Genomic DNA, 25,593 nt, shown 5'->3' with positions numbered 1-25,593 from the left:
ATGAGATAAAGAATCATCATCGAAACTTGCATTAAGGAGCATAAGGAAGCATTTTTCAACTTGATGCAATCTAGTTCTTACAGTATTATCAGATTTTGAAGTCAAAATTGAATCTCATTATTTTATTGATATATATGTAGTTTTATGGTGTAATATATATGTATATGAATTTTCTTCTATCCAAAAGTTTGATTACTTAAATACTCATTTGTTTTCAACTAATAACCAAATAGATTCAACAACTTTCTAATAATCACATCTTGTATACATACATATATATAATGTATGGTATATAATTTTATAGTGTAATTTCTTGTTGTAACATTAAATGTAATTATCATTACAATTTATTATATATATATATATATATATATATATTTATTCATCTAATTGTTTATTTATATATGTTCTGTTCATAATTTAATGCTGTATATTTAATGTTATTATATCGTAGCTGCGTTTTGACTTTTCCCGAATTTCTTGCAATTTCTCGTAACTTCATATATCTTACTAACATGAAGATCCAGCATGAAAAGTATCCGAAGCAGCTAGTATCCTTCTAGCATTCTTAACGTGGCAAAAAGAGCAACTCTTGATTTTTGCATAGTGAGATAAATTCCGGGCATAAGTTTAGTATTTGGCATTTAAATTCATGAGAGAAATAAATATAGATAAAATTACACACAATTTTTAGAATTCTCCTTTTCAGTAAACAATAAAACAGAGATAAAAATTTTATTATTGATTATTTTATTGCAATGCATTATTTTATACATTGCATGCTTGTTCAAAAATTGCTTTTTTATGGAGTAAAAATTTTTTTTGCAGACGGATAAATTTATCGGTTTAAATTAAAAATATAAATTCCACGATGTGCCATTATTTCATCACGTCGATTTTCCATACGAAAATACGAATTATCCTTTATGCGAGTCTCTTTGTCGCGCAGAAAACATACGCGAGCCATTGTCGTAACTCCATGCGAGTATTTGCTGACATTCACGAGATACGTAACGGATATTACATTTCCGGTTCGTCAGATTGATATTCAAGAATGCTGATTTCGCGGCCCTTCCAGATACAGACACTTCGCGAGAGAGACGGATTGAGCACAAAGCTGGAAAGGACTTTTCGTCACGTTCGTGCACATAACGACCAATATGTCGGTGAAACTAACTCTATTTTCGGCGTTAAGCTTGTACTTCTAACGAAACATGTTTCCGCTAACTGGCTTGACGGAATATAGGATTTTGCTTTTACGTGTCACATCATTTCTCATGCATTTCTCTATGTAAAATAAATGGATGTATAAAATAAATGAAGTAGGCGAGCAGAAATGTTGGTACTGATCGCTCATGTCCATTTGTATGAGCCATATTATTCGAAAATGGAGTTTTGTTCGGTGAGAGAGAAAGAGCCATACACATATATATACACATATACATATTTTTGAAAAATTGGGAGAGAAACGTTCAAATCTAACTAACAACGCGAATTGGCGGACTAAAAGGCTCTAAATCAAATCCTGAAATGATAAAAAACGTGTATTGATCCGTCGCTTATATTGAAAAGCTATTTTCAAACTGCTCTTAATTGTCGTTACATTTAAGTTTTAGAAAAATACGTACATTTCATGTCTCAACGCAATTTTGTATTTTAAAAAGATTGAATTATATTTTAAACTCTGTTCTTTTTGTTATCACTTTTTATTTATTATTCGTATCTGTAATCAATTTAATCACTTTATTTATTCACATTGAAAAAAGCATATAGAAAGAGAAATATAAATGTGATGTAGGAATAGAAAAGCAATAATAGCCTTTCCTCTGTTCATTATTAAAACATTTCAAAGTTTATTATTTGGAAAGTTTAATAAAGAATTAGAAAAAAGTACTGTTGATAGAGATAGAAAGAGAAAGAGAAAGAGAGAGGCTTTTAATGGGTACCCATTACAGGAAACTTTGTGACAATATAAGTTATTTCAGGGAAATAAAATACTATTTCTCTTAATAAAAAGTCAATTGAGTCGCGAAATGATCTACGATTGAAAATATAAAAAAACAGTTTAATTGATTAATAAATAATTCAATCTATGTTGAACGTTATAATTTTTATGTATCAAATGTAACAGATATTCGTGTAAAGCTTTATTGGTTTAAATTAAATTTTCGTAAAAGAGTGCAAACAATTTTATTTTTTGGCGCATCATAAAATAACATCCAAGGAATACGTGAATTACATACAAGTCTTTTTCGTTCGTTAAAAGCGTAATAAAATTCGATCGAATGCAAAATGTGTCTATAGGGCATGTATGTATATGTATGGGCGCACGTACGTGGAAAGTCGACGCGATGTATAAACGGGTTATCGTTCCCGTTTTGTTTTTACGGGGATCCATTCATCAGTCGACTTATATACGGCGCGAATTCACGCGAGGAAAAAAACTGCGGGAGGAAACGTGTAAAAAATTTGCGATCGATTTATCGCATCCGTGCGATCGGTTGAAGTTATACGCTCCGCGGGGGGCATTTTAATCCAACGCGGTCTCGATTAGAGAATTTACTTGCGTCGGGATAAACGCCTGTGTTTATCTGGCAAATAAATGACGAACACAGAGTTAAGCCACAGAGAATGTATGTACATGTATCTTTAGCTATCACTGAGTCTAAAGTTTCCACTTTCTCACGGATGAAACTTTTTAATTTCTGGAAACTTTGTTTTTTGTCAAGGACAAACGTTTGCTCGTTACGGCTGAATTTCCTGAACAAGCACCCAAGTACGACATTTGGTTTCAAGTAATACAAGGGAAAAGTTAAACGTTACACTCGTTATCCTATTGTGGAACTAGTTTGATGTAGGACAAATTCTTTTTGTTATATATATTAACTTGTTGGTAAATATAAAATGGATGTAAATGTCGAGAGGAAAGTGACAAGAAGTAGAAATATATAAAATTTTATTTTGAGAAAAAACAAATTTATTTTTGACTTAGCATTTTTCATTATCTTGCTTTATTTCATAAAATCCGTTATAACTAAAAATATGATATGTAGCAAGGAAATTCTAGCTTTAAATATCACAAAATTTTAAATTTTAAATGCGCCTTTTAAGCTTTTTAAAAATTAGTTGTTTGCGAGAAGGAAAAACGCGTATAAACTGATTCGTGATATTTAAATATTGCCCAGATATGACCGGTCCTGCGCGCAATCGTGATTTATTCATCCGCCATGATGCAGTTTCACGTGCACGTACATTCGCATGTTCGCTAAATTTTGACCGAATGCTGTACTGAATCGATCGCGATGAAATCCAAATGAAATGTTACATATCACTGTAGATGTCAGATGCAAAGATTCATTAACAACAATTTTTCTTTACTTTTTTCTCGGATTGAATGCTTCAAAATTTCGATTAATTTATTCTTTTGCTACTATATAGATATTGAAAAATATCTATATAGCAGCAAAAGCTTTCTTTGATTAAACAAATAAGTGAGACTAGTAATTAAACATTTAATTTAAATAATCAATAAGCATACTAAATTTGGTATTAGCACCATTTTTGTTTCTCACTTAAATTAATATTTCTGCATATTTTGTGCATCTCGCATCTTTTTTTATCAAAAATAAAGATGTTTTTATAAAATTAAAAATCTTTCTATTTCTGAAAAAATATATTCACGTTGATAACTTTTGATACTTTATCCTTTATAAAATCCGTTACATTCTTTTGAAAAAACAAAATTAAAAATCAATATTGACTATTTTTTCCATCATCAATTGTTATCTATCTCGTGTAAAAAATGAAAAAGAAAAAATACAGTATTGTAGCAACCAATGAACTAACTTAATGATGTAACAACGTTCTTCTACTCTACGCGAACCTAATTCTAACTGTGATAAGTCTCTACTTTAGTCGGCGCACATATATGGTGTTCTAGAATTTTCGCCACGTTTTATTTGTACTTTTTGAGATATTTTGAACTAATTTTTCTTAATAGAAATCATTTCAGAAATATAAAAATAAATTAGCGCTTTGTATAATTTTTAAAATTTAATTTTTTTTATTTTAATTTAATCTAATTTTTGTGTGCAAAATTGTTGCGTAATCTGTGTCACGACAGAAATATCCATATATGTGTATTTTCTCATAGTCTATACTTTAACATATGTGTGTGTGTGTTATGGAATCTTTTATTTTCTCTTCACAATTCGAAAACTTTGATATATTTTCTTTAAAAAAAATGTAGAAAATTGAATCTCCAGCTTTGCCGAAAAATACGTAATGAAAATGATGGCGAAACTTTTAAGACACTCCGTACAGAGTTCGGTGAGGTCGGCGCGATTGAGTAGCCGTTGTTCTTAAGTGGGTGGAATACTCGCAGATTCAGAATTGAGTTCGTGTCTTGAGTTTCAACTGATTGAGAATTCAACTGTGCGTCGGTTGAATAGCTTCTAGCTACGAAGTGGTAAGATCAGACGATGAAGGGTTACATCCTCGTATTCATTGCACTCACGATTGAATATATCAATGAACTGCCGTCAAATATTTAGATTTCTGATATTGTGGCGGAAAGTATCGCATAGTTGGCCGACAAATAAATATTCGGTTTAGACGGAAGATAAACATCCAGGATTTCTCATTATTGGAGCGATGCGTCGTTATTGCTTGAGCTCCAAATTACTGTAAATAAGGGTGCATTCATGGATGAACACCCCTTGTTATTAAGACATCTTTACGAAAGTAAAAACTCGAAAGGGTGAAGTAGCGCAGAAATACGCCGGGTAGCTGGAACTTAAGATTCGTTACCAGTCGTTATTCTTCAATTTGTCTTTGCATTTCTAGCGTTGCAGACATCTTATTTTCTGCTTTTTGTTAAAATAAGTCGTCGCTCAGGATTATAATAGGAAACATTTGAAAGATGCTTTTAACGTCGCAGTTTGATGATATAATTTTAATTATTTTTTAACTTTATAAGTAAATTTATAAATAAATTTGTGTTACAGTTTGCTTTATATACATTTTAATTTATTTACAAATAAATAAAATTGAAAGCATAAAAATAAATTTAATTATAATAATAATTGTAATTAAATGCAGTAAATGATAAATATTTAAAGTCTCGATATATCTTGAATTCTCTGTTCTGTATCGCAGAATAAATGACATTGGAGAGAGGGGCACTCCCGGATTTCATTAAAGTGTCGCACGATAGCGCGATTTACGTCGAGTTATGTTTCAGATTCAACTGTGTTGTGTTTATGTATTCCCGTAGATAATATTGCCACAGAGTAAAGAAAAATGATCAAAATCATATATTACAGTATCGTATATTATACAGTAATGTTGAAAGAGAAATATTTATATACGCGCTCTCTCGTTCAAAACTATTACTGTTTCAGGAAACATAATTTGTACTTTTATTTGGATATAAAAACTTTTATTTGAGTATAAATTTTATATAAGATTATAAGACTTTTAATAATTAATATTTAATATTTCCTTTTAATAATTAATATTTATAATTTTATGTATGCATACATTTTAGATTCTCTTCTTTTACGCGCTACAAAAATTTAATTATTGAGGAAAAGTGATTATTAAAACAATTGGAGCTCTTTATGAACAATTTATGTACATGTATATGAATAATGGAAGATTTAAAATTAACGGGCTCACTGATTTATTGGTCAAAAATAATACTCTATCGGCTATTAATCATTCAAGATAAAATTCATACATTAATATATATTCGATTTATTGTAGAAGAAAAGTTACATGTTTTAAATTTTAAATTATTTAAAAGAGTACAATAGAGACATACTTATAATAAGAAAAGATATCATTAAGATTATCAAAAGGTATATCTCGAACGGATTGTAATATAATAATAAATAAGTATGAAACACAGAGAAATAAGTGTGAAGCAGACTGTGAAGAAGATGAGATTACAGTTGTATATTATGAAAGAAAATTCATAAACAAAGTGTAATACAAGTAATAATACAATAGTGTTATTTGATGATATTATGCAAAAATCTACAAGTCTCGAGAATTTACGTAAATGAGTTGAATTACTTATTTTCAATTCTAAAATCGCACTTTTTTATATGATACGAATACTTATGAACAATGTAAGACATATACAGAAAAAATGTCTCTCTTGTACTTATTTCTCATAAATCGCATATTGTATAATTAAGATTTGTGAAACGTATATTTTGATATTTAAATTGAATGGTAATTATTAGTCAAAGTATTAAATTACATTCAAAAACAACCGAAATCACCGATATTGTAATTAAATACATGTGATAAATATTCTTCCTGTGCTTGATTTTGTCATGAATCTGTAATGAATATCAAATTCACGCCTCACATTTAGTTGTTAAAATTGATGTTTTCTATTTTGACAAAGAATAATAGTCATGAGGAATAAATCATTAGAAATTTAACCGACAAATTTTCGATATATAAGCTGCGATATCTGACAAGCATGTTATATAGTGTAAAAATAACGAGTGCATTCCGCAAAATCGATACTATAGCGAGAAACAATTTAATTCGAGGTGTTACATTCTCTTCAAAATTCATTTAAAACAGAAAATATCGATTTTAACGCTACTTCAAATTGAATCGTAATTGAGATTGTAATATTGAAGATGAAAATATTTTCACAGATTATTAATTTAGGTGAATTAGGACAATTTTGACTGTACACACACACACAGCGATCTATTAAAAAAGTTTCAAAATTTGATCAGATTCTCGGTCAGATATTAGAATTTGTTCTAAGTTTTTTGAAAAGAAATTTTTATAATAATTTGTGTAATTTTTATTAATTTAGTAAATTTTTATAATTACACACACAAATAAGATAAAATTAATATTTCTTTTCGCATAAATCGTCGTTACTCAAACATAAAAGATTGTTAACATTTTTTAAAACATATAGTCATAATAGTCAGTATTTTTCTGAATGGGATTATGAATCCAAAAGCGAGTACTTTCATCTACTATGCATATACAATGTCGAAAATTCGTCCAAATCAAAATGGTTAACTAGCGATCCCCAGTGCTTCTCTTGAGCAGGTTAGCAAACCGTTGCAACCGTTGCTGTGAACCTGGTCTTTCATTACATGATAGATTCGCTATTCAAAATTCATCATTTTCTCAGTGTTTCAACATCCCTATCTCTATTTCCCGAAAGTCAACGCGCGTAAGCAGTTAAATGTATCGACCTCAAATGGAATTATGCATTAATAACTTGCACTTGCACTCTAATAGGATAATGTACAAACTATATTTTATTTTTCTATATATATATATATATATATATATATATATATATATATATATGTGTGTGTGTGTGTGTGTGTGTATGTATGTATGTATATATAAGTTGTTATATACAAGTGAGAAATTGGAAATGTTTTTGTGAAAAGATTTGCATTTGATTATTATTATAGGTATTTAATTACTATTATAAAAATATATAAAAAATTTGTGTTACTTGATAAAAATATATGAAAAATTTATGAAAAGGAATAAAGAATAAATAAGATAATAAAACAAAATTCTCGATTTAAGCATTTGGTAATGGAATAATCGATTTCAAATTTAAAATTTATGTTTGTACTACTTCCTACATATTCGTAGCATCGGATTATTAACATTGGATTAATCTTCTTGTATACAATATGTTCTCGCAATCGATGAAGATCAAAATTCCGTGTTAAGATTAGCAAATCGCAATTTGATGCACAGCGCATTATTGTACTTATAAATTGATATAATCGCAATTTAGGGACTTTCTCTAGGGTTCTAATGGGATTCCTTGTCGTTTCGCAATCTTCCTGCATCGAGCATAGGCAAACTTTGCATAACAAAGTTCGACTGGATCTAAACTAGCATAAGTTGTGACCTCATATCGGTCAGTATTGGAAACTCGGTTACCCGTTCAACTTTGCGGTAGTTGCTTACTCAGTAACCTGTATATAAAATAAATTGTTCTAATATGAATCTTAACAGAAAAATTGTATAAAAAATTTCTTTTTTGTGTCATATATACATGACATATATATATATATATATATATATATATATATATATATGTATAGAAAATAACGCGTTATTTGTAACATCATTACTGTTATTGTTACCGAAAGAAGTAACTATGATGGTGACGATAAAAAGTTTATAAAGTTTATAAAGTAATTTTCTCAGTTTCCCGTATTTATGTATATATGTTTCTTGAAAAATAATAATATTGATATGATTTTCACAATATCAAGTTTTTAAACTTTTACATTTTAATTTTGCTAATTTATTATATTTTATATATATTGTACATATTTTACACAATATAATTTTATGAATAAAACAAAAATAAAGTGAGAAAATGAACACAAAATTAACAAAACTTTTTTCAAACTTTTCAAAATCGAAATTTCGAAATAAGGATGATCTAATTTCGAAGAGTTACACATCGGTGTTTAATATACTTCATTTGTTATAGCGCATCTATCTATTGTGCCAAACGCTATGTCGCTTTGCAAATGTCATATTGATGTAATGAATGTGGAGAGAAGTATTGATCAATGTACTAATCTCCCGAAAGCAACGATGCCATTGTTAGCAATCATATAACTGTACATCATATGTATACATCGAAAACGTGTATCTACATATTGTGTGCAGTGTCTCCTTTATCATCTAAGGACCACATTAGGAACATTTCATATTGTCTCACCAAATTCACTGCCCCATATGCAGACCGTTAATTAGACCATCCTGTAGAATTACGGCTCTTAGCTGTTGATTTTAGAATGTCGGGAAATAGCGCTAATTAAAAGGAAAGAGAGAAAGAGAGAGAGAGAGAGAGAAAGAGAAAGAGAGAGAGAGAGAAGATGAATAAATAAAGAAATTTAATTTTATCCTGTGAAGGATAATCGCTGTTTATATTGAAAACAAATACACATAAGCATAATGTATAAAATTTATAAATTTATAATAAATAAAAAGAAATTGTGTAGCATGAATAAAAAATTCAAGCAAAGAAATTAAAGAGAGATAGGTTTTAAGAGAGTTAAGTTTTACTATAAAATGTTGTGAAATGAATTTGATATTAAAGGCATAAAGATTTTATAATCATATAAATAAAAAAATTTAAATGAACTATATCTAAAATGCATATTTATATCTTAAAAGTCGATAGAATTAGAGAAACAGAGAACAAGATGAGCAAAAAGATTGTGACAAAAGTTATTGTAGCTAACAATAATTGCATTAAATAAATTGACACATTCATGACTGTTTTATTAAATAATCTACAATTATTATTAATTATGTTTTTGCAAGATACTTAATTAACATGATTTATTAAAAATAAGAACAGTATTTATATATAATAGCAAATATTGAGCATAATTTGCTGTACAACATTAAGTTAAATAGATTTTGATAAACTATCATATTTAAAAAAAAATGATATTATATTTCCAAATTTTTTTATTTAAATTTATTTACGTTATCTAATTTTTTTAAATTTATTTCGTATATTATGTTTTTTATTTTTATTATTCTATATGCTTTATATTATTTAATATGCGTTTTATTTATTATGCTTTATTTTCTACGATAAAACTTCGTCAAAAATTGATATGATAAAGGATTTATTATATTGTAATAGCTTCCTAATCTTCATATATATATACTTTTTAAATTGTTATCATTAATTAATCTCTGCTTTCACAAGTAAATCAAAATTAATGAGACAAGAAAGTGTGTGTAAGGTGACTATGCGATGAAGTTTCTTGGCTGAGTATCTATTCAAAGAAGCTTCACAAAATATTTCCTTATTGTGTCTTTACTTACTGAATAAAATCAATATCTGATTTGCAGCCTCTGACTTTTAATCTTATCCTTTCTTCCTCGTGTACAATTACTGATAATAAAATTTTTCTAAGGCTCTAGTTTACGTGCACGCAGTAATATGGAAATATTCTTAAAAAATACATCTGTTGTTAAAATAATCAACCGATACTGAAAAATAAAAAATTTACGCACGAGTTTATGGTTAATGCATTAAATATACCTATCGTGTGGGTGGCAAAAAAGCAAGTATTCAGAAAGAAATGCACGTGTTTTATTCATAATGAAAATTTAATTCTGGCTCGCAAGCATATAATCTGAAAGAGTAGTTCAAAAGTCGGCGATTTTTTCATCGTTTTAGAATGCGTAGCAGTAACAGCGCTTCATTTGATACGAGATCATCGATTATGTAATGAACGAGTTTGATCGTATTACGCTATGATTAATTCGCGCAATATGTCCGGCTATGTGGAGAGTGCTGGTGCGCGATCCATTAATATAATCATTAAGCAGGCTGTTCAGCACACTTGACAGTGCCGCTAGCTCGCAATTAACAGCATACATGAGACGAACGGGGCCACGGTTGACACGCTTACAAATTAACGTGTCAGCCGGGTGCCGAGAAATGCAGCCCGACAGAAGCAAAATGGGATCGCGTGCATGGCACGTGACACACAAAAATTTTCAGCGATGCATAGGGAGCGTCAAGTCGCTGCCGGGTATTGTGGAAATTTTAAGGGACACGGGAGAATAATATAGCGGACATACAATTTTATATATTCGTCGGCACATACACAACATTATATATACATATACATATATGTAACATACGCGACGTCGAGGAAATAAAACGCATCGATTACGTATTGCTGCGGTCGCGGTTGCAGTTTTCAGAAATTTTCGCGGTATTATGGTATGTCCGCGATTGAATACGAGTAACGCGCACGTATAGATATTCAATATTGATTTTCGACATCGATAATATTGATGAAAGATTCAAAATTTCTGGATTGAGACAATTTCGTGAGAGCACGCGGCAGTGATATCAATAAATAGGACGATAAAAGCGCATTTCGTAGAAGATGAGCGTACTTTACACGTGTTTTTGATAGCGCGTAAAATCTTTTATTGATAATCTTTCTTCTTTTGCATTGATTTTGTTACTTCCTATTCGTTCTTTTATCTTTATTCAAGTAGCTCTTTCTTTCGTATAAAATAATATATACATATGTTTCTGCTTCGCATTGATTCCGAAAAAACTCTGCAAACTATTTGTTGCATTACTAAAATTTTTTTCGTCCATAAGCAATTATGTTATATCTTCTTATGAAAGCGATATTATCTTTTTTTAGCTTAAAAAATGTACAATATATTGAATAATATTTTGCAAAAATATATTGATTAAAAGAAACTATTGCTTTCAATTAGCCTTTAATTTACATGAAAATCTACATGAGATACGGATTTACGTGAATTATGTACAATTCAATACATATGCAATTAGACGTATTGAAAAAAGCACTGAAAAATTGAATAGATAGGATATTTTAACAAATGCTTCATTATTCTGATAAAAGAAATAATGTCATTATCTGCATTGACGTGTAACAATATTTTGATAACTCGATTAAAAGCCGGCCTCGATATAAACCTTCGACGTGGCGTAATAAGATTAGCGTTATATCCAACTATCTTGTCCTGGCTTTTTAATTCAATATTTTTTGTAAAAATCATAAAATTAAAAATAAAGTATCTTTTTTTTCTCAATTTCACAACAATTTCTTACTTGGTTAGATAAGAAAAATCTTTAAAATATCATTGTATTTAAAAAAAAAATAAATCGATTATTGTCGGCAGAAATAATGCAACTCTAGCAAATCTCGAGGATAACTTTAAATATCTGAACTAAATCTTGATAAGGATAATGGATCTTGATAAAGCAAATTCCATCGGAATAGTGTAGTGAAGAACAGAAAGTTATATTCTACAATTTCTCGAAAGTAATAGCGGGATTACTACTTTGCGTGGAGATCATCCCGCACTTTCCAAGTTCGTATTTTTACTTTCTCACGCAAAGCACATTGCAAGAAGAATTTCGAAAAATATTATTATACGTCGCCTAGTTTTGCTCGTGTATTTAAAATTAATTCATAGCGACAGGAAGTGCTGCCAGAAAAGAGAAATATAAAATTATCTACGTCTATATATGCAAATTTCTTGTTCGCGCGATTACTGCATAGCAGTAAATGAGAGACGATGATAATAAAAAAATCTATATTATTTCAATTCGAATAAATGCGAGAATTGCACTCGCATTTTTATATATTAAATAATTTTTTTCTTGTATTTCAACGAAGATTGGTGCAAAAGTGATACGATTCATATTAATACGATCATTATCTGTTCATATATAAAATATAATTGACCTATTATATGTATATATATAAAATTGAAATTGGTTAATAAAACTATATAATATTTTAATATAATGAGAATATGAATCAATGTATAAAAATGAAAGAATAATTATTATTCATTCTTATTATTTATTTAAATATATCGGAAAAAATTTGTAACGTAATAATCTGTTATGGCTATATGTAATGTTTCTCTTTTTGCCAGTCCTCTTTCTCCTATGACATGAAATGTCAGGACACTTATAATCATTTATCTTCGGTATCGCGATGACAAAAGCGCGATAGAGTGAAGTGTGGACATGCTTTATCAATTATGCTTTTATTAACTCATCGATCATTTACAGAGAGCGATTTAAACAATTACTTTTGCAAATTGAGAGAACACATATAAAATCAAATTAAAATATAAAAATATTAATGTGTAGAAATATGTTAAGTTATTATAGTATAACTAATTACAAATCAACAGTTTGCAATTGACTTCAATATTTAATAAATTAATACTCCTATAAATATATGATATTACGATAATATCGCTAATTAATATGAAAAGATCAATGTACGTGATACATGTGATACGTGTAATAATATATATATATGTGTATATATATGTGTGTGGGTATGTGTATGTGTGTGTCATATATAATTTCATGATATATTATAAAATTACGGAGAAAAATCAAGTATTTAAATTATCCTGCTTTATTACAGATATATTTAGTTCAGTGACTTTTATTCCGTTACACTCTATTATACGATAACGTGAGAATGTCTGCGGTGATCTTTCGATGCAAAGATGAGGATACCAGTGCTTGCAATCAGCGCCTTTATCGTCACAAAACACGATCGATATGCATTTGCGTGTGATAATAATATACGATGCATGTATTGTCATCTACACACCTAATTTACAGTATCAATGCGACGCTGATAAATATTATGATTCATCATGTCAAATTCGAACATAGGGCGTGATAATTTTCATATGTAGCAACGCATATTCTTGCTTTTACGTTGATTTTCTCTGAATATTTGAGTGCATATTTAAACGACATAGCGCGAAAAAATTATTTATTTATACGTGTATTATTACATTCCGCAAATTTATAATGTGTAAAGATATTAAAAAAAGTAATTCAATTAAATTTTAATAATATTCTTATATGTTTATATTTTAAACAGACTCACACCACAGTGTTTTACAGTGATTTAAGATTTCCAATTTAATATTATTAAAGAGATTAAAGAGATTAAAGATTGGTGAGTATATTTAATATTTTCTCTATCTCACACAATTCTATGGATATATATATTTATATGCATAATCTGTTTAATATTTACCGCTTATATAACAACATATAGAATCGAATAACATTTGGTATATGTTTGATTCAATGACACATATTGAAATACCTTTGATCTTTTAAGTTTAATTTGATGATGTAACGATGATGATAAACGATATTTTATTATATACACGTAATTAGATACTGTTTAAATTTTATCTTTATGTGATTATATCATAAATTCAACGCTATTAAGTTTTTTCATGTTCGTCAATTAATAATTTTTATTCAAGTCTTGCAATTTTCATTTTATACCGTAATAAATAATCAAAGTTGTAATAATAAAGAATAAAATCTTATTTTTCTTCTTTTATTCTAAAAAAATTAAATTATTTTAATATGTTACACTTTAACATTTTATTAATCGATATAATCGATTTTTCTTCCAGACAATTAATAATAGATATATTGGCAGCAAATGCGAAATATTGATTTTATAGTGTGAATAAATTACCTGTCATTTTTTTATTAAACTGTAACTTTGTTATTATCGATTAAACTTTAATCCTATAATAAGACATCGTCAAAACAAATGTTATTACGATTTTTAGGAAATCTTATTTTGCTCATTATTTTTGGACATATATTAATTCGTTGTACATATTAATGGCCGTGCGTGCGCGACTAATCATTACGGGCCTTGAAACTATTTGCCTAAATAAACCCGCAAATTAGGAGCAAGTTGATGATATGGCTCTTTAGTGATTAATTGTTGATGTTTAATTAATTTCTCCGTTATCTCTTCAAAGCAACTTTGTTTTGCATTACGCCAGGTGTTGTACTAGAATAGTTCACGTTGTTAAAATGCGAAAAGTTGCTTGTAACGCGAGAATTATTTAACCGAGTGAGGTAAAATAAATGAGTTCAGTCTGTCCTGCATTTTCTCGGAAAATAAATGTCCAGGTGCGACTGAAGTTGTCCTATAACAATATATAGAGTCTTTTGGAACGCGCCAGCAAAAGCTCGTGAACGTTGAAAGTTTTATTATCAACCATGGCTTGCATACAGTTGTATGATAGATGAATTGGCACTCTTTGCACAATTTTCCGCGATAAAAATTGTAGAATGATTTGTTTTGAATTTGATATATTCTGTATTACCTGTTATATTCTATAAAATTGCTTTCGATGCTTTATCGTCTGTTCTAGGAAACTGCAAGTCATAGATTTTAATCTTAAACTTTCTTATCCGATTTACGGGTTATGTGATTTTCCAACCTGCACCATCCGTGACAATAGTTAACCATGTTAAAATTAATTAAATTATTTCTCGCCGGTTATTAACCGCGAGCTTAAATTATTTCTCGCTAGTTATTAACTTTGTTTGCGTTAGACAACAACCATGTTTCTCATCATGCCCTAATGTTACAGACTCAGTCATACTTTTTTGTACGGTCCGGAATTTAATCCCAACTGTGCTGTTGAAGGCGCATATGTTACAGATAGAGTATGATACTGAAAATTCAATGAAAATTCCGTATTTGATATGGCCTTTCGTAAGAGAAATTCTTTTCGCGTGAATATATGCGTACATACAGTATCATTCTAAATTCGGGAGCAATGTTTTGCAAACCATTAGCTTTCCATTCTCATGGAGAAGCGTTTCTGCCTCTTCTATAAAATTGCAGCGATATAAATTTGTCCACAATTCGGATTTAACGTCAATACTTGCACAAGACCAAACTTTAGTATCGTAAATTATACAAACTACGTATATATATTACAATATAAATTATTGCTCGATATTCATTATATTTTATATTACTCACATATTTGGAAAAATAATATTTTCTCTTTTTAGATAAATTGGTATTAATATATTAAACAATTATATCAGATAAAACTAAGTAAATATATACTTTCAAAGAAAAAAAAAAAATTAAAGAAAGAAAATAAAAATATAATTATTTATTATATTATTTAAAGTAATCTAAATTACAAACATTTATTAGTTATACTAGGTTTGATTTTTTATTTGCACCTTTCTGCATGAGAATCTATAAATATAACTCGGTAAATTTTTATATGCATGCATACAAGTTCGCACACTTTAGTTCGGAAACTCGTACTTTATAATAACATACAGTGCACGTACAGGCAAAAATGTACAGATGTCGATATAATCTTCTGATACCAAAATAGACACGTATCGCGAAACCATTTATTGAATCCGCAAGTTAACGCAAGCTATCGCTTGTTTTATCAGATTTTTACATCGGCATGAAGCGTTCGATATGTCTCGATAGAGTTTATCTCCCTAAATATAAATTTATATACGGGAAACCGAAAGATCCATAAGCACCACTGTAAACGAAGGTAAACGTATTTGCTGCGAAATTGCACAACTTGCAAAACCAGGAACGTACCCTCTTCGCATATTTCACGGTTTCCTTTTTTGCGGCGAATTCTTGTGCTGAATAACGAAAAGAGTTGAACATGCTTTACGATTGCTCCCTTATTTTAGGCGACACCCGATACATAGAGAAAAATGCCGTGTTCTTCGAGTTGCTATCGAGCGCGAATATGCCTAATTATTATTATCGTGTGAACCTACAGCGAGAGTAATTATTTCCGTCTGCAGTAACATGCTTCCTGTGAAATGAGTCGGCGTCGCGAGATGACATTAAAGTTTTGTGAAGCATATATATCGTATATCTATATATATGTGTGTGTGTGTGTGTGTGTGTGTGTGTGTGTGTGTGTGTGTGTGTGTATTATTTATATATATATATATATATATATATATATATATATCCAAAAACTTATTTCATTTAAACTTTTCAAGTTAACAAGACTGATAAGCGTGAAACGAAGTCATGATGTTTTTGCGTATTTTTGCTGTTATGTAAGGGTGTCAGCGAATAGTGCGAAACTTGAGATCACTGGCTGAAATATAATTATTTCATTCGAATATTCTCACGGTCAATTTGATAAACATAAATGTTATATTTTAAATGTAATTAAGCATTTATTATTTTGCACACTTGTATATGCTTCTAGACTTAAATATTTGGAATCGACAATATAAATAGATAACAAAATTTCGTTTTTTCGCTATTTTTTTCAAACAAGCATAATTTTTATGACGCTTTATTTTAAAACATTAGTTATCGCAATAATTGAACAATTTCAATTATGATTGAATTTCTATCGAAAAGAAAAAAAATAAGATTGTAGCATCTCAACCTCAAGCATCTGAGACTGTAATGAGACTGTAATGTTACTCGATACGTTTAGGACACTGTCACTGTGTGTACACAGGAATTCCTATTTCTAGACCCCGTTTATTCACGGTTCGTTGATTCGCGTAGTTATTTCGATCGCTCCGCTACTTTTTTAAGGATGAACAGTATTTCTGTTAAGTACCTTATTAAAGAAATGTTCACGAAAAAAATATAGAGAGACGTTACCGAGAGAATTCATATTTCTACTTAGTTTTATGCAAAAGTTTCGATGAGAAATAAGTATACAGGCAGTATAAGTATAAAGATACAGGCTTCCTTTCACGGCGTGACTGTTATTAATATCTTTCCCGACAATATCCTTTTGAATGTAAATTGATAAAACTTTGCGCAAGTTAACAGAACTTTTGATTGCCACGAAACAAAGTCTGGAACAAAATTTGTGACAAACCATTTCTAGCAAAAGCACCAGTATATTATATATTACTTATATTATATTGTGCATAACAAACGAAGTAATATTTACGAGATACTACGTATTGATATTATAATAGTCACGAAAATGATGATTTCTGCGAATATGATTCTTGAGTTTCTGCAATTATAAATATATAGAAATTAAAATTATATAAAACATAATCGAATAAATTTAATATTAATATAATGATAATTTCCAAGCATTTTTTAATTAATTACGTATGCATTTTTCTAGAAATGCTTCTTCGAAAAATAAGCTTTAATTTGACATTAATTATTTAGATTCAAAAATTTAATTCATACATTTACGCATCATTCGAAAATGATTATATTTTATTCGAATTAAGAAATTGTTAACTAGTTTGCACATATGTTTTTTATTTTAACTTTTATAATTTTTAATTATATTTCAAGATTGGACGAATGTTTTACGTTCCTCATTACCGTCCACTTGTTAACGAGCAAAATAATGAATTACATGATCATATTTTTTGACATTTTTTGTTGTTATATTTTTATCAAATTCGAAAATTAGGGCATATTCTGACAAAAGTATTTCCGTTACACTCGCTAAGTTTGCTAGTTTTGACACTGTACTGTGTAAGCATAATCATTTAGAAAATACCAGAAAACTTCTATGCATAGAAAATATGAAAAATGTAGAAAAAATAGAAAAAATACATATAACGAATTTTATATATATATATATATATATATATATATATATATATGTAAAATTTGTAAAATAAAATTTACGTTGAACACATTGAAAAATAAAATAGAATAAATATGTATCATACATGTTTTCATAAAAATAAAAATTGATACATGACATCCTCTATAGAAAGGTTTATTATCGTAAGCTGGCAAAACATTTTTTTACAAGCTACATATTTTAGTGTTGTTGAAATATATATGAAAAATATTGACCGCAAATATGGAAATAATATTGCAACAATAAATTTATATTAGCGAGATTGAATTGTTGAGTTTTAAATAATAATTTTTACCAACTGTGTAATGCATGTATATATCTATGCTTGAAATTACTTCAGTGCTGTTATAAAAATCTCTCTTTGATGTATCTTGTTACATTTTATTTAAAAAAAAATGTTTAATAAAAAATTTTGATAGAAATATATTTATATTGTACAACATAACAAAATATCCAAAATATCCACAATTTTTAAACAATTAAATTAGATATGTTTTAGATTTATACATATATCATCCAAATATGTTCTATAAAAGTAACAATCCATTTTCATAATTTTAATATAATTGATAAGATTTTAACTCTTTTTTTTCTTTCAAAAAGTTTTTATTTCAAAATGAATTATAACGATTATAATGTTGAAAATAATGATCCTAAAGTATCAAAGATTCAAATAAGATTTTTATATTTACAAAAATTATATTTATTGTAATTATTCTCTCAAAAAAAGTGAAATGCAATTAGGTAAGTTAAATAATTATTTTTTAATGCTTTAAAATCTCTTCTTTTATATATATACCCGTATATTTTTGTCAGATTTGACAGATTTTAATTCCTAATTTGCCACGCAAGAAACTATAAGCAATATAATTCTCGTAATTTGCATTGCTCTATACATTTGCGTATTATCGTTATGCGGATGTGCAACATATCGCGTTCCGAGCGGTCAGCGCCGGTTTTAGAAAGCTTCTGTTGCACTTGCCTCCCTCATGCACTGGTCACATTAGCACGCTTCGCGGCCTATCGTATGTTTGTTGGTTTTCGAGCAAGCGTTCATACGGATTTAGAACTTGCTTGGGACTTAGCCAAGCACGTGACGTGCCTCCAGATTACTAAAATTTGAAGTATTTCCGACGTAATTGTGCACACACGGTGGGCAAGTGCAGTGATAGCACATTATCTCGTATAACGTAATTAAGATTTTATTTTAGTATTAAGATAAATCGCATTGCAAAGTAATTTTATTCAAATGTCCGCTAAGTATGCTAAATGTGTAATATTAAAGATAAAGTTAAGCTACTTACGCACAATTTTATATAGCATTAATTATTACTATATATTATTTATTAGATAATATTTGTATATTAAAGATTTATTGTGTAAATAATTAAACAATTACTTATTTAAATATTTTTTACTATATTATAAATGTTTCTCACGAATAAATTCTACTATATGTTACTTGAATTATGGCATATTCTCAATTTTCAAATAAATAAATATTAATGTATATTTTATTAATGTATATTTTGAATATAGTGTAGCGTTTTCTGGATTGCAATTCACGAAAATATATTGCGCGCGCACAGTATCAAATTGTTTCATGCAGCGAAAGTTAGGAAACACTAAAACCGTATGATGGCCGTTAAGTGATTTTCAGGATGTCATTTATATGCAAAGATACATATCAGCGAAGGCAAAAATCTCGGCAATTTATATATTTTTTACACAAGAGGATAACATCTATGTATGCATCGTATAATAGAGTAGATAAGGTCAGCGTAAATTTATTCTCAACGAGTATATTTAAAGAGTGTCATCACAATACACCGATGCACTGGCTGAGTATAGCTATTTTTAAATTCCAATTCTGAGATTTTTCTTCATGACATATATATTATATTACAAAATATGCGATTTCAAATAAATATATACGCAGGATAAATAACACATCTCGCAAGCGATATCACGTTTGCATGAAGGGTGGCTCGTATATTTGCGAAAAACATGCTGCTAAATCTGCCTTTACGCGCAGTACAACCGGGACATACGTACATTTACATAGGAATCCTGCGATGCGAAAATATTTTTCGCTTTTCTAGCCTCACGATATCGGGGATATTCGCGGCTGAAGCGCGATCGGGGATAGATCTTTTTTTCATTCAATACGGCAAGGTTTGATTACGCGCGCGCGTATTGGGTAGCCAGGTATGTATATGTGTATGTATGTTCATATGTAAGTGTGAGTGTGGAAACGCGTGTGGCTTGAATTTTTTTTACAGCCCCTTAAGACGTGTACGAATACCGGGGACGTTCGTTTTTTCCCCTTTCATCTGATTTTCAATAGCCGTGCACATATCCGGGGGCTGTGGCTATTATTCCACGGCCTTGAACACGCGAGGTCCCCGTTCTCGTGCACGTTTATGTTACATAGCTGCACACGCAAGTACATACATACAGAGAAAGAGAAAGAGAGAGAGAGGGAGAAAGAGAATATTAGTTAGACGAGCGAGCGTTTGCCATTCGTGCAACATTAAAATCTCGTTTCGTTGAATCGTAGCAGCAGATGGGACAACGGGCGTTGCTTTACCGCGGGGGAAATTATACCTGCATTTATATAAAAGTGTTCTTCCCTGAATTTCTCCTTGCTGAGCATTATTGTTTTCCCAGCTCGTCCGCCCGCATTTTTCCCGTGAGCCTCGCAACTCTTGAGGGAGGCATTAAGGATCCCAATGCTTGCTTGTTAGCCCGTCGTATTTTTCTGCTACCCCAATTTTATACATCATTTTCGGGAACAGTTTTAATCGTTGTGTCATATAAAAAGACTTTTGTTGACTCTTTTTCAAACTTTTTGATTATATTTCTTCAACACTTTTTATTTGTATTTGTAAGACGTAAGAGAAGCAACGAAATATATAGTTTGATACTTTGTTAAATTTAAAATGATCGATTATATCGAACAGTCGAGGGGAAAATAAAAAATATAAGTCAATAATAGTGACACACGAAGATTGATGTTTAGAAACTAACTTATTATTCTTTTATGTAGATATAACATTAGTGTAAATTAATAATAGCACTGATTATAATAGACTTAATCATAGAACTATGTGATATAATATCGTTTTTCTCTTCGACTCCGTTACCTCATCATTATCAAATATTCATAATATGTATATTAAAGTATTTGTATATGTGCACATTATGGCAACTTCCAGCCATCAGAAGCTAAAACCGTGTCGCAGGGAATGAACTAACAGTTACTAAGAAAGCTCTGCTTCGCGAACAACGTCATAACCGTTTACATCCATCTATTTATGGATGATAAAACTTTTATAAACGGCGGGTTAAGTAGATTTCACGGTACAGTTTATTTCTGTATTGCAGCAGCTGCATTGTTTTTATATCAGAAAACGTCAACGAGAATTGTTTCGTTGTGATTTTGAAAAAGGGCGCAATCTTTACTTTGGCGCCCTTTGAAAGAGAAACAAGAACACAATCTCGAGCAAATTTCGCTTTAAATTTTCTCTTTTATATTCTCTTTACTCCATTATATTAGATTGCATTTGCACCCACAAACTCTGTAATCTTTAGCTACGTTTGTGTATATCTGTTTAAAGCTGTCAGCATCTGTCAGACGCATGTGATACATTATACACGTGTCGACAGGTTACAGAACTCTTAGCGATAATCCCGGACTCATTCGCGCACCAATTCCGAGCGGGAATTTTAGGATTGTGACTCACCCTCGACCTCGTGTAGAAGGATGGATCCGCCGAGAAACAGGAAGATGATTGCCGCTTGCATTTCCATAGCTTCGCGGAAGAGATATTGTCCCCAGTGCATGATAGAAAGAGAGGGAAAGAGAGAGAGAGAGAGAGGGGTCCACCTGGGATCCGCTGACGGTATCTAAACTTTCCTAGCGTACCACAATCATCAAGAGAGCACCGTACACCGCAGCGTTCACCAAAATAGCCACCAGTAATATCCACACAAAATCACGATCGGATCAGCAGTATTTCACTAGTTTTATGAGCTCGATATCGAGGAGATATGATCGCTTGTCCTGTGCCCTAGCACTTCGGCTTTGGGTTCAATAATAATTTAAAGGGAAACTCGCGCACCTCTCGAAATCGACGATCGGAATGAGAGGACGGAAAATCGGTCGAGGAGAAGAAGCAAGAAACACCCTCGTCACTTTCGATAGAGAAACTCTATCTATCGGTGAAGGAGATTCTTCGCAAAAAGGAAAACTGACAGGAAGAGAAAAACCGAGGAAAGAACAGGGGAAGAAAACACGTGCGCGTTCGATAAGGGGTTCTGCGGGGCGTCGACAGCCAAAAAGATCCAGCGAAATGATCGTTTTGGAGCAACGGATGATTGTGGCGATTTATGCGATCATCGACGATCTCTTTTCCGCGATCGCTGACGACCTCGTGGAAGGGTGAAAATTCGGTGACGACGGCGGTTCACAACGACAACGAGGTTGGCGAGGGAGCGAACAACCGAGCCAGAGACAGAGTCGCAAACGACTGGCGTTCCCGAGGCGAGGTGGAGGCGAATCGTGCGCTTACCCGAAACTAAGCGATTCGCGACCGTCGTCGACGCAACGCGCACCTGTCGTTCCGCGGCTCGCTGCGCATGTCCCTAGTTGAGAGAAGCCGACAACCGACTGCCGGAGAGAAGACTGTCCGTCCCTGAAGGGGATTCGGGCGGTTGGCGGCAGGTGGGAGAAACGCGAGGTGCGAGGGACAAGTAAACGGGGGTAGCTTCCACGAGGAGATGAAAAGGGACGGGGAGATCAGCGCACCGGATTCCACGAGGAGATGAAAAGGGACAGGGTGACTAGCGCGGAATCCGCGGGGACCAAACATGCCGGTGTATATCTGTGTAGATGCCAAATTAAGATTTTCCGTGCGATCCAGTTCTACTCGAGAGTGCGCGGAATCTCTCTCATTCTCTCTCTCCTTTCTTTCTCTCTCTCTCTCTCTCTCTTTCTCTTTCTCTGTCTCCCCCTCGATGAGACTTTCGAGCGATTCCAACCACAAGCCGACTTTGGGGTAGGTCGTGACGCACGGATCGAACTGTGCAGGCTGAGATCAGCGAGATTGTGATGCATCTGACATATTATGTGATTATGTGGTTTTTATATATATAACAAGGTGGTAAGATTTAGATTTATGTTTTATATAAAAAAACGAACATGCTCATGAAGCATTTTAAAAATGTAATTAACATTTAACAATGTAATTATATAAATTATTTAAATGTTAATTTAAGTGTTTTTGTGTTGTGTAAAAGAATGTTCTTGGAAAAATTCTCTTACAATGAATATTTTAAACTTCAAATATTCTCTAATGGAATGGAGCATTGCGGGATAGTGTTTGGAAAGAAACTTTAAGCAAATATTTAATGCCTTAAAAGATGTATTATAAAAAAATCTCACACATCTTCTGCTATCATTTTTGTAAATAATGATCAATAATATTGCAAAATTGTTTTTAAAAGTTTCAATGACTCACAAAAAAATATTATATTAAAAAGGATTTACCAAAAAAATTGAAACTATTGCCAAAATTAGAAACTATAATCCATATTTAAGTATAACGTAGAATCCTTATCCTATAGAACATTATATGTGGAATTTTTTAAAATATTTTTTATTTAATTTATAGAGATTTATATGATTTCTATTTATTAAATGTTATTTATAAAAATAAATATTTACAAAAAAGAAGAAAGAATGTATAAAAATTATATTTTATTTTTTTATAAAAAATCAAAATTATTTATTATTCATATATTATATTTAATCTTAAGCAATAATTGAGAAACTTAAAAATATATTTCTATGTAATTTGGTTTTTGTATTTTAGTTAACTAAAAAATTTAGTTTAGATGAAAGGGTTTAATGAGACAAAAATGTCATAAAAAGCGGATAAAGATGATACGAAATATCAAAAAATATCAAATGTATATTAAGCAACAAATATATTATAACAGTATTAATATATTATAACAGTATTAAATTGTTAGATTATTGATCGGCTATCTACTATAGACACTCATTTATGATTATCCAGCACTCAAAGATTGTCATTATCGTATTTGAAAGGATTGTTACTCTGAAAACGTGAATATAATATTATTCTTTGCCAGACAAGGTCGTCTCGAAATACAGAAGAAATGTAGGGAAAGACGTAGTCATATGAAATAGAAATTTTAATGGATTATCCACAATCCATTCTAAAAATATAGAATCTGGAATTTGAAGTTAATCTTAAGAAACCAGACAGTTTGTAATATGATAAAAGGTTGAATGAAAAATAAAAGAAATTAAGCTGCATTAATGTAAGTAATATTACATATATTGTTCATTGTTTTTCTTTCAGCTGATTTATATTATTAGCTAATTATATTTTATATTAGCTAGCTTATTTTTTATATTTATTATTTTACATGCTCTATTGGTACATCAAAAATAAAAATAGTTACATGAAATAATTCATTTTTTATCAAAAAATATTATATTAACAAAATTATATTAAAACTTATTATCGAAAGAGAAATCAAAATTTAAAAAATTTGCGACATGAAAAATGAATTTTTGTGAATTGACAACTGAACTTCTATCTTTTTATTTTTACGAAGCTCAACTGGGATCTAATAATAGGATAATCGATCATCGACTTAATTAGCACCGGGATAATGGAAAGCCAAAGTAATAAATGTTTGTATTGCTGCACTTTTATTTTATCTTTACAATATATGCATATCTATAAAGTTAAATAAATCAAGCGAAGAACATTTAAATTATTCACGAAAAAAAATAATATTTTTGAAACTTAGTTCGCGAAGTTTTCTAAAATAATCTTTCAGCATATCATAGACATATGGCTTGACGTCAACACTTTACTTAAATAAAACAATTTTGGAGTTACTCAAAGTTAAAGAACATTGTGTGTCCGATTATAATTAATACTATGCCTTAAATTATAATTTAATTATATTTTTTAAATTATTTAGTAAAAATATAATCCAATAAAAATAAATGCGATGTTAAACTTAAAAATTTAAGATTATTGCATACATATATTTTCTATTCTTTTATTAATTTTACACAATTGACGAAGAAAAATAATATTTCGAACATGAATAATACAAAATTTAATTAAATCTTTTGCTGCTTCGTAGCTTGATTCTAAAGACTTTTGCATACTTTTGCATTTGCGACTCTATGTATAATGTGTGATGTTATTATACATATATGATATTAAAAATATTATTTGTTTAAATTTTGTACTCCTTCGTAAAACTCAAATAATATTCTCACGCGTGATTTTGAGTACTGTGTGAAGACGTGTATCACGGCCTGAATAATACAATAGTATACGCGCTTCGCGTGACACGCTTTGTGACACTGAAAAATATTGTTAAAGCAAAAGAAAATCGGGCATCAGAGCCACATATAAAAGTGCATCCAGCCGTGGATACTCGCTTTCTGGACTGTTGCGCAAAATAGCGTCTGCGTTCTTACGACACTAACTGCTCTCTGTATTTCAAATGCTTTCACAGTGGTATATA

The 25,593-nt window shown here is 30.3% G+C and overlaps 1 protein-coding gene across 5 annotated transcripts in view; it reads right to left on the bottom strand.

Annotated features, from left to right (window-relative positions):
* The window catches only part of LOC105255053 (hemicentin-2), a 172,482-nt gene extending 149,807 nt beyond the window's left edge, over positions 1 to 22,675 (bottom strand). For all 5 annotated transcript variants that reach the window (XR_003122394.1, XM_011264109.3, XM_025405985.1 and 2 more), the window contains exon 1: positions 21,756 to 22,675. Coding sequence is in view for 3 of the 5 variants with exons in the window: in XM_025405985.1 (XP_025261770.1) it covers positions 21,756 to 21,855 (100 nt within the window). In the remaining 2 variants the exon portion in view is untranslated. The remainder of the gene's footprint in view (positions 1 to 21,755) is intronic.
* Between the last annotated feature and the right edge of the window lie 2,918 nt (positions 22,676 to 25,593).

The sequence above is a fragment of the Camponotus floridanus genome, unplaced genomic scaffold, assembly GCF_003227725.1.
Source record: "Camponotus floridanus strain SB8 unplaced genomic scaffold, Cflo_v7.5 scaffold13, whole genome shotgun sequence".
Lineage (NCBI taxonomy): Eukaryota > Metazoa > Arthropoda > Insecta > Hymenoptera > Formicidae > Camponotus > Camponotus floridanus.
Note: the sequence above shows the minus strand (reverse complement) of the source record. Positions and strands in the feature narration are given on the sequence as shown.